General features: G+C 40.5%; 1 protein-coding gene across 1 annotated transcript in view; it reads right to left on the minus strand.

The window, feature by feature from the left end:
• The window catches only part of LOC138160846 (ATP-dependent RNA helicase DDX19B), a 49,515-nt gene that overhangs the window by 20,965 nt on the left and 16,742 nt on the right, over positions 1-11,808 (minus strand). The window contains exons 2-6 of the mRNA XM_069087652.1: positions 8,939-8,987; positions 6,902-6,955; positions 4,777-4,912; positions 4,341-4,433; positions 1,903-2,005 (exon numbers count right to left, since the gene is read on the minus strand). Of these exons, the coding sequence (XP_068943753.1) occupies positions 1,903-2,005; positions 4,341-4,433; positions 4,777-4,912; positions 6,902-6,955; positions 8,939-8,987 (435 nt within the window). The remainder of the gene's footprint in view (positions 1-1,902; positions 2,006-4,340; positions 4,434-4,776; positions 4,913-6,901; positions 6,956-8,938; positions 8,988-11,808) is intronic.

Raw genomic sequence — 11,808 nt, forward strand, 5'->3', positions numbered from 1 at the left:
CGCATTAAGCGGGAATTTTTCTCAGACCATAAATTACAGTACAAACCATCTACATTTCTTTTGGCTTCTTGTAGCCTTAAAGTACATCTCATGGGAGCCTCAACTCACAGAATTTCTTACCTCCTGCTATTTTAGTATCTGTTCTATTTAAGGTGGGGATCAAAGAACTATGAAACTCTTGCCTGAGATGAGTCTGAGGCATCATTTTATTTTTTATTTTTTCCAATTTATTTATTTATTTTTAGTTTTCAACATTCATTTCCACAAGATTTTGAGTTACAAATTTTTGTCTCTGACTTTCCCCTGCCCCCACCCCAAAATAGCGAGCCTACTGAATACCCCTTCCCCCAATCTGTTCTCTCTTATATGCTAAAGCTTTTTAGAGGTTCATTTCCTTAACTCTACCTTAACCCTAGAGAAGAATTATTTTGCATTGTCCAAAGGCTTATTGGGGAAGTGAGGGAGGCACCACTAACAGCTATTCTTCCTAAGGAGTAGTAGTAGAGAAGGGAATGTGTAACAGCTTTAGCAATGACCAGGGAGGTCTTCAAGATTGTGATAGTAATGGCAATTAAAGATTCCCCTGTATTGGCTTGGTTTTCAAACTGATTGTGTTAAAACCCAGAGTTTGTTAATCCCACCTGTGGGATGGGCTTGTTGATGTGAAAAGAAAGTCCTGAACTGGGAGGAGCTGGTGATGTAGATTTGGAGAGACACTAGAGAGAGGCGGAAGATTTTTTTTTGGAAGCAGCACCTCGTGGAGAGAGAGAGACTAAGAGAATTGCTGGTGGCCGCTTTGAATTGCCCTGGACTTTTGAGACCTGCCCCCTGAGCTGCCAAGGACTGAGGAGACATGGCTGTTTTGCTGGTACTTTGTCTGTCTGTTTTGATGTTATTTTGCCAGATTTGTCCACTGGTGAAAGACTGTCCTTTTGTTGAAGAAGTCCTGGAACCTGGCTGTTCGCTAAGAAGGCCTGCGACTGTCCTGCAGACAGAGAGTGAATACTGTCCACTGGTGAGGGACAGTACTGTTGTTGCAGGGGTCTGGAGACTGTCCTGCAGACAGAGTGAATACTGTCCACTGGTGAGGGACAGTGCTGTTGTTGCAGGGGTCTGGGAGCCTTTCTGTTGGTTCAGAAGCCCTGAAGAAGGATTTTCTTGTTGTATGTTTACAGAAATCCTGGGAGAGGGCTTTGCTAATGTGTTCAGGGGTTCTAGGACTGTTCTACAGACAGAGGATAAATTCATGAAGGGACTGGCAATGTATCTTGTGGCTTTGCTAAGCCTTGTCTCCCCAGGAACTAAGATTGCTGAGAACTTGCCTCAACTTGAGAACTGAGAACTTGTGTCAAGATGAAGAAAAGACCTCCATTTGGGTATTAAGTGCTGTGTTTAAACTTGATGTAACTCTGGGGTAGATTCAATTGTGATCCAGGGGTGGGGAACTTTTGACCTTATGTTTGGAAACTAATCTCCATTTGAGAAGAGGGGCTTTGTGGTGGACTTAATTAAGGTATAGCCTAGGGGTGGAGAAGTATTTAGAACAGAGACTTTGTAATTGATTGAATGATTGGAAGGTCCTGGGGTGGGGTAGTACTTGGAGATTATTTAATCACACTTAGTAAATGCTGTATTTTGAATGATGTCATGTTTTGATCTTCTCTGTTCTGGGTTTGTTACTGAATAAAATAGAGAGCACCTATGGTGGTATTTTGAACCTGGGAAGTTGCCTTTGCTTGATATTACATTACAAAGATACACTGGTAAAATATGATCCACTTCTTAGGGAGCCCTAGAATACATACTGCTAAAGCAACTGAGACATCAACCCTTTATCCATCATATGGCAACATCTCTCCAAATTCATGCCAGTCAGGGAACACTTACTCACCAAACCCTTACCTGGGGGTATCTGTTCAAAGGTTCCACTTGGCTGAGCATAGCCAGGACAAACGCAGCTGTTTTACCGGTACCAGATTGAGACTGGGCAATCAGGTTCTGTGGGCTGGGTCAAGACAGGGTAGGAATTAGTAAGGAGCTTAAATTTTTTTTAAAAATTCATTAGGGAAAAAAATAGGTAGAGGAGTCCTATCAAATTCCTTCTATGACACAATATGATTTTGATACTTAAACCAGAGAGCAGAAAAATAGAGAAAAAAAATACAGACCAATTTCCCTAATGAATCCTGATGTAAAAACTTTTATTTAAAAAAATTTTAACTAGGGCAGCTAGGTAGCACAGTAAATAGAGCACTGGCCCTAGAGCCAGGAGGACCTGAGTTCAAATTCGGCCTCAGACACTTGACACAAAAACTAGCCATGTGACCTTGGGCAAGTCACTAAACCCCAACTGCCCCCCAAAAAGCAACCAAAAAAAAAACTTAACTACTTATTTGAGTTCCAAAATCTCTTTTCCTCTAGCCTCTCCCCCACCTATTGAGAAGCAAGCAATATGATATCAATTATACACATGAAGTCATGCAAAATATCCCATATTAGTCATGTATGCAAAATTTTTAAATAAAATACCAATTAGAAGATTACAGCAATACATCACAAAGATTATATACTATGTTCAGGCTGGATTTATGCCAGGAATTCAGGACTACTTCAATATCATGAAAAAAATAAGCATAATTAACCATATCAAAATCATACGATTATATCAATAGATGTAGAAAATGTTTTTGACAAAAAAACACCCATTCCTATTAAAAACACTAAAAAGCAAAAGGAATAAATGAAGTTTTTCTTAAAATGTCAAGTAGTATCTATCTAAAATCAAGACAAAGCATTATCTATAAGAGGGATAAACTAGAAGTCTTTCCAATAAGATCAGGAGCAAAACAAGAATGTCTATTATAATTATTATTCAGTATCGTACTAGAAATGCTAGCTATAAAAATAAAACAAGAAAAAGAAATTGAAGGAATAAGAATAGGCAACAAGGAAACAAAACTATTACTCTTTGCAAATAATATAATACTTAGAGAACCCTAAAGAATCAAAAAACTACCTGAAATCATTAACAATTTTAGCAAAGTTGCAGGATATAAAATAACCCACAGAAATCACCACCATTTTTATATATTACCAACAAAACCCAGTAGGAGATAGAAAGAGAATTTCCATTTAAAATAACTGTAGACTATATAAAATACTTGGGAGTCTACCTGCCAAAACAAATACAAAGACTATAAGAACACAATTACAAAATATTTTTCACACAAATAAAGACAGAGTGAAAAAATTAGAGAAATACTGATTGCTCATGAGTAGACCATGCCTAAAAATGACAATATAACTAAATTAATTTTTTCACTCAGTGCCATGCCAATCAAATTATCAAAGAATTATTTTATAGAGCTAGAAAAAATAATAACAAAAGTCATCTGGAGGAACTAAAGGTCAAGAATATTAAGGGAATCAATGAGGAAAAACAAGTGAAGCAAAGAGGCCTCAAAGTGCCAGATCTCAAACTATACAAAAAAGATGCAAACATCAAACAATCTTGTACTGATAGATTCCAGCTATCGGTGCAAGAAGTCACTATATGACAAAAATTGCTTGGAAAACTTGAAAGTAGTCTGGAAGAAACTAGGGATAGACCAACATCTCATACCATATGCTAAAATAAGGTCAAAACAGAATATATAATTTGAGGGGGGGAGGAAGGCAGTTGGGGTTAGTGACTTGCCCAAGGTCACACGGCTAGTTTTTTGTGTGTGTGTTACGTCTGAGGCTGGATTTGAACTCAGGTCCTCCTGACTCCAGAGCCGGTGCTCTATTCACTGTGTCACCTGGCCACCCCTAGAATACATAATTTAGACATAAAGGGTGACAGCACTGCAAATTAAGGGGCATGGAAACATTTACCTGTCAAATCTATGAATAAGGGAAGACTTATAGCCAAACAAGAGATAGGATTCACAGGAGGTAAAATGGATAATTTTGATTATATGAAATTAAAAAATATTTTGCACAAATAAAACCAATGCAGCTAAGATTCTTTTCACATCAAGTTTCCCTGACAAAAGTCTCCCTGTTTTGGTATGAGTGGGAGCTATATAGTCCAAGTTAAAATAGGACCAGAATTACTTATTTCTAAAGAAGCAAAAACAGGCACTCAAAACTTAAATGACTGTGTATATAAAATTTTGACATTTAAAATGTTCATTAGTGATATTAGATACTCTTCATAATTATACTCATTCTAAGTCATGCTGTAGAAAAATCAAACTTTCTGACACAATTTTTTCAGTTCTTCGGAAAAGTTAACACTAATGAAAGGAGTTTAAAAAGGAAATTATAAAAGGGCTAAACTGCAATTGGATACATACGGTTCAGCAAGCATCATAGGTAATGCATTTTCTTGTATTTTAGACGGTCGGTTGAAACCCATCGCATAGACTCCTTGTAGAAGCTGAGGTTTCCTGTAAGAATGATAATGACATACATTTTACTTGTAATTGTCAATACTAAAAGTCACACTGATGCTCAGCAGATAAGAACATGAAACATCATCTAAAGCACCTACACTTAATGGAAACTATTTCAAAATAACAAGTATACCTGATAATCTATCATAATTTCTGAGAGATTAGGAAAACATTTTTGCTGTGATGAGAAAATACATGCATCTAGCTGTCTGGCACTTAAAAATCTTCACTAGATTATATGGAAGGCTGTATACTGAATGAAGTGCCTACATCTGTGGTGGAAGGTGGAGTTAGGGGCATGACAGAGTAATAATAATTAGAAAGACTACATACTTACAGCCGAAGCTCTTCAAAAGACTTCACCGAATAGAGGGGGGAATTTGGATCCCGTTGGAGGACCTCCACTTGATTGGTGTTATCAACAAGATTGTTTCTGATAAGCTTATTTAGCAATGACTGGGCAGCTCTATCCTCTATGGTGAAGAAAACAGTTTTACAATAATGATGAAAAGTGATTTATGAAAACCAAAATAAATTCAGTTCATGCGGGGTTAAATGTTATAACAGCCATAACACTTGTCCATATTTCTCCCTCATGTTCAATTTCTTTCCTCTTCAACCCTCCCTTTCTCCCCTACCACCTCTGCCCATATTCTCTACCGAACTTTCCTTTGTATTCCCCACAAACCTCAAACTACCAGAATGGAAAACTTACAAAGAACAAGTAAAATTCATATGATGCAATGATGTCTTGCCTATCCACACCTTATCACAGAGGCCAATTTTTACTTTGATACTTATAACTTCACTTTTTTAGTGTGGAGATTAAAAAAAAATTGTCTCGTGTTCCACCATTCAGTCAAGTATGTGCTGGGGAAACCAAAAAAGACAAAAGACAATTCCCACTCTCAAGGAGCTCAACAGTCTAATGGTGGGAAAGTCACATAAACAATTAGGTACAAACACCACACCCACACACACATACCCCCCAGGATGAATTAAAGAGAACCAACAGAGGAAACGCACTCACTAAACATTAAAGGGGATCAGGAAACACGCGCTGAATCAAGACATGGAGTGTCTTGTGAGAAGAATGACAAGGAGGCCAGTGTCACAGGAACATAGAACACATAGTGGGGAGTGCAGGGGTAATAAGGAGACTGGAGAAGTAGGCAGCAGTCAGGTTATGAAAAGCTTTAAAAGACAAACAAAAGAATTTTATATCTCATCCTGGAGGCAATATGGAGCTACTGGAGTTTAATGAATGGGGGGGAACACATGTGCTTTAGGAAGACCAATCTGACAGCTGAGTGGAGGATGAAGGACTGGGGAGAGACCTGAGGCAGGGAAACCAGCAATCAGTCTACTGCAACAGCCGAGGGTGAGGTGGCATGGGTCTGCACCAGGGTGGTGGCAGAGGGAGGGGAGGGGAGGGGAGGAGTGGGGAAGGAGTATAATAATAAAGCAAAAATCAACAGGACTTGGCAACTATTATAAGGATAACATCTAGCTTGTGAGCCTGGGCAACTAGAAGATGGGGATGTCTTTGACAGGAAGAGAGCATGAGGAAAGGAAGCAGAGGCAGCAGTTGAACTTGGCCTTCTCAAGAAGTTTAGCTACAAAAGAAGGGAAATAGGATGGTAGCTAGCAGGGAGGACAGATCACGAGAGACTTTTAGAGAACAGAAGAGGCAAGTGCATGATGATAGATAGGAGAGAAATAGCCAGCAGACAAGGAACCACTGAGGACTAATGGAAAAGTGAGGATTACAGAAAAGGCAATCTTCTAGACAAGGCAGGATGGAATGGGATCTCCTGAGCCACCTCTTCACATGGACAAAAGTGAAGGAGGAGATAGTAACAGAAGGCATAAGTGACATGAGATGAGGAAGGGAAAAGAGGCAGACCTCAATAAATGGCCTCAATTTATTCAGTGAAATATGAAGCGAGATTCTCAGCCTGGAGGGTAAACAAAATGGGAGCTATAGGAAGTCTAAGGAGAGAAGGTTTGGAAAATTCACTGTGGTGAGTGGAATAATTAATCAATTAGGGAGATACAAAAGGACTTCTTTGCTGCAATGAGGGCCCATTTGAGATTATGTAACATAGATTTGTAGTAGACCCAGTCAGCACAGTTTCAAGATTTGCTGCAGCTTCATTCAGTAACACAAAGGTAGCATATGGGAGAATAATCCAAGGCTGAGGCTTGGCAGGGCAAGGTCAGAGATTCAGTAAATATTGAATGCTAAAGATCATATCAACTTACTTTAGATACAAATCATTAGTACAATCCCTTTAACATATAAGTCTAGGGCTTCTTTATCTGTCCTGCGATTCATATTGTTGTTACTTCTTAAAATGAAGCCTTACAAATAAGTCCAATTCTTTATTTTAAATTTAAGACCTTAATTCATATAATCCTGTTATTCCTTCTCTACCTTAAAACTATAAAAGTATAATTACCTTTCTCCTCTTCATCTGTCTTTTCTACATTTTCATTGGATTTGATAATAGTGCCTGAAGAATTAGACAAAAAGATTGTTAGTCAAAACCATATCCTACATCCAAGAATTAAGACAATTCAAATCTTGTACCAAACTAGAGATGTAAAAGCCTAGGGAGAAAAAATGGTTCTCCATTCTTACCTCACCCCCACCCCAAATTTTTCTTGGCTGTAACTATTCTATATAAAAAACGAAAACACAAAATCCTATACATATGTAGGTTCCTAAACTAAATAAGTATTATATTTACATATATTTAAAGCCTCTCTAAAACTACCCAAGAACTAAAGATTTGTCACCACTACCTTATTCTATTCACACAGCAGAGCTCATATAGCAATTCCCCAACTGATGAGCATTCCCTGAGTTTCCAATTCTTTGCCACTACAAAAAGAGGTGCTATAAATATATTTGTATGTATGGGTTCTTTTCTTCTTTCTTTAATCTTTTTGGGGGTATACACCTGTTTGGGGGTACACTGACCACAGCCAGTGGGGCTCTGACCCTGATGGCTGAATAAGCCCTCTCAGCATAAGACCCTGATAACCAGGCCCAGATCAGTTCCCCATCCCCCAGGAAGGCTCACAGGCATGGGCTTCACATCCCCAGGAGAAGCGTGGTATGCTCCCGGCTTGGGTACAAGGACGCTTGCAGTGTTCTCAGGGGAAACAAGCATAATGTAGCAACGTAGTATTAATTAGAAGCCTTGGGACAACTCCATCCTGTTCTGGGGAGGTTTAGGGAGGTTTAGAACATCCTGCCCAGTACTCGTACCCTGATAACAAGGATAGAGTACATGGCCGTCACATATGAGGCAAATGGGAACGAGGCATGGTGTAATCGCAAAGACAGTGGCTTATGATGACTATGCAGTTTTACACTATATATATACTGGACTCTTAGCTGAATAAAGATGACTCCGTTTTCCACCATACTGGAGTCCCATATCATTTATGATTGTCACCCTCTGAGTAAGTAATCTTTTATCTATCTTTTCACCTAACTTCTCAGCTCTGCTGCTGGCTGGCAGCACTCCTCTCTACCACCATCTCAGACTCTGCCACAGAAGGGCAGGAGTCCCTGGGGGGGCTTGGCTCCCCACATACACCAGTAGTGCTACTGCTAGGTCAAAGGATATATTCAGCTTTTCTGTCATAGTTTCAAACTGTTTTAAAAATGGTTGAACCAGTTCACAGCTTTAATCAATTTTGCTGATCTAATGGGCATAAGGCAGTGCCTCAGATGAGTTCTAATTTGCATTTCTCCAACTACCAGTGGTTTGGTGCATTTTTTCATATGGGTATTAAGAATATGGGGGGCAACTAGGTGGCACAGTGAATAGAGCACTGGCCCCGGAGTCAGGAGGACCTGAGTTCAAATCCGGGATCAAGCACTTAACACAAAAACTAGCTGTGTGACCTTGGGCAAGTCACTTAACCCCAACTGCCCTGCCTTTCCCCCTGCCAAAAAAAAAAAAGCACTTGGATTTCTTTCTCTGAAAACTGCCTATTCATATCCTTTGACCATTTATGAACTGGGGAATGGCTCTAATCCCTATAGATATGACTTAGTTCCCTATCTTAGAAATCACCCCTTTATCATAGAATTTTGCTAGAGATTCCCCTCCTCCAATTTCCTACTAGAGAAACTTGATGTCAAAACAATCAGAATAAGCATTTTCTTTGGTCATTCACACACTGGTTGTTCTATTCATCATTATTAAAAAGAAATATTACAAATAAAAAATCCACAACATTGGCATTACATTCAGTGATCAAAGGCCAAGTGAATATCTACATAAATATATTAAAATTTCCTCATAAAAAATCTAGTTTGGGGTGGGGTGATGGTGGGGTGAAACCTGACATTGACATTTATCAACTGCTATGCTTAATCCAAACTATGTTTCTATATAATTGCTATAAGTTCAGAGAAAAACATCTTGAAGGAAACCACATTTCATTTTTAGCTCTGTTTATAATTACTAGCTACTCACCATTGGTATCTGGTTTGACTCTCTCTTCCTTCAGATGTAAGTTGCTCAACTACATGGAAAAATATAAGGGCACCATGTTAGGACCATTATCTACCCAAATATTTTTAGCTCTGAGAGAAGCGAAAACAATCTAACCCCCAAATATACCAAGGTCACTGGTTTGTTCTGGGAGACTTCTTTGCTTTAAAGTTGGAGGAAAGAATGTTAGAATAAATTTTCCTTAGTTTAATAAAGGGATGGAAAATAATTTAACAGTCCAAACTCAAATTTTTTTTCAACTAATGCTCCCTAAACAGTATAATAATTCAGGAATTTGCCAATTATTCTTACAACAAAAGCATGTCAGTTAGGACAGGAGGCATTATTCCCTTCCATTTGAAGTTTCCCTCTCAATCTCATCAGCCACCCCATAGACTGAAAACCCATCTCTATCGAACTGACTCCCAAACGTATATAGCTAGCTTTCATCCTAATTTCTAAGTTTGTGTTGAGTGCATTCCAGTGTCCTGGTTCTCAACTGGGGAATGACCCTTGACTCTTCACTCTCACTCACCCCTCACATCCAATCATTCTCTCTCTCTCAACATCTCTTAACACATGCCCTCACATGCCCTGAGCATCCTGAGCCAGACCCTTGTCATCTCTCTATTGTCTAACTGGGCTCCCTTCAGTCAGTCTCTCCTCCATCTAATGCACCCCACAGATTGCTGCCAAACTAGTATCTCTAAAATACAGGTCTATGTCACTCTCCTGCACAAAGTTTCAGTGACTCCTGCTGGCTCTTGGATAAAGAAACAAACAAAGCCCAGCCTCCTCTATTTGGCAGGTAAGCTCTTCACTGCCTGACTCCAGCCTGTTTTTCTAGGGTGACACTGGGGGATCTCAGAGACACAATGCTGCCAAAATGACCTTCTTGCTTGTCTTCCCTGACCACAACCTTCTCTCTTCCACCTGGAATGCTCTCCCTCTTCCTCATCTCTCAGACTTTTCTATCTCCCTTTCAAAATATGACTTAAAAGGCCCGTTCCTACAAGGGTTTTCTCCTGACTCTCTGTTGTTGGTCTCTCCTCACCTCTAAAACTGCTTTGACTATATTCCCTATTTAACCATCTATGAACATATACATGCTCAGCATTCCCAGTAGAATAAAAGCTCCCTGGGGTGGCCAGGTAGCACAGCCAGTAAGAGCACTGGCTCCAGTGTTGAGAAGACCTGGAGATCGAATCCCGGGCTCGGACACTTAGCACCCACCCAGAAACACCTGGCTGTGTAACCTTGAGCAAGTTACTTAACCCCAATTGCTTAGGGGCGGCCAGGTGGCTCAGCGAGTAAGAGCACCGGCTCCAGTGTTGGGACGACCTGGAGATCGAATCCCGGGCTCAGATACTCAGCACCACACCCAGAAATAACTGGCCGTGTAACCTTGAGCAAGTTACTTAACCCCGATTGCTTAAAATAAAAAAATAAATAATAAATTAAAAAAAAAAAGAATAAAAGCTCCCTGAGGGAAGAGAATGTCACTTTTGTCTCCCCAGTGCCTAACACAGTACCCACACACAGCAGGTGCTTAATAAATGCTTGTTGAATTTCATCTAATGTGATCCGAAAGCTATCATTTCCCTGTCATTGCCACAAAAAGTGGGTAATGCCACCAGTAATGCCGGATGGTGGGCTGACACATCACAGTGCCATTAAATGCCAGGCACTAAGCAAAGTGCTGGACACATCAATATAAACAATGGAGTGACCAGATGGCTGGCCTTTGGGCCCGCTTTAGATGGAGGCTCTGGGAGGAGTCTTCCATTCCTCCCTCCTGCTCTCCCATCAGAGGCAGAGGCAACTGAGAGTGACCATGAGGCTGTTGTTGTTGTTTGCCCCTTGTTTCCAAAGAGGACCAAGACATGACTTGCAAGTGAGTCGGTTTTAAGTGAGAGAGAGACGTGTAAAAGCACCAGTCTCACTTTCTCCTCCAGAGCCATCTGGGTCCAATGGCCAGACACGGATCATGACACCTGGAGACGGCCCAGGATGATGAGGTGGGAGTCAAGTCCACAAGGACTCATTAAGCACACTTCATGTGCTAAGCACTGGGCATAAAAAGACGGGCAAAAACTAGCCTCTGCCCTCAAGGAGCCCACAGTCTAATGGGAGAGACAACACACAAACAACTGTACAAATGGGATACGGACAGGGTGAAATGGAACTAGGATCACAGAGAAAAGGATTTACTTCAGAAAGTAAGATTTTAGCTGAGACCTTAAGGAAACAAAAATAAGGAGAATTCCAGACATGAGGAAATGAAAATGGACTAAATCAGGGTATGGAGTAGACTGTGCAAGAAATAGCAAGGAAGCCAGTAAAGCTCAATTGCAGAACATGTGGAAGGAAGCAAGGTATACAAAGACTGGAAAAGTAGGTGGGCCTGGATTATGAGGAGCTTTTAAAAGCAAAATGGAAGATTTTATATTTGATCTTAGAATAGGGAGCTACTGAAGTATACTGAGGGCATGGCATGGTCAGACCTGAGCTTTAGGGAAATCCCTCTGACCACTGAGGGGATTGGATTGGCTAAGGAAAGACCTGAGGTAGGGAGACCAACCAGCAGGCTACCGCAATAATCCAAGTTTGAGGTGAGAACAGTCTGCACTAGGGTGGTGGCAATGTCAGAGGAGAGAAGAGAGGGTATACTAGCTAGAGATGTCACAAAGGAAAAATCAACAGGATTTAGCAACTGATTAGAAATAAGTGAGGACTGAGGAGTGAAGGAGTGAGGAGTGAAGGAGGAGTGAGGAGGGAGGAGTGAAGGAGGAGTGAGGAGTGAAGGAGGAGTGAGGAGTGAAGGAGGAGTGAGGAGTGAGGAGTGAAGGAGG

The sequence above is a fragment of the Petaurus breviceps genome, unplaced genomic scaffold (assembly GCF_028583685.1).
Source record: "Petaurus breviceps papuanus isolate PSGF00001 unplaced genomic scaffold, PetGlider_PUasm1.0 182, whole genome shotgun sequence".
Lineage (NCBI taxonomy): Eukaryota > Metazoa > Chordata > Mammalia > Diprotodontia > Petauridae > Petaurus > Petaurus breviceps.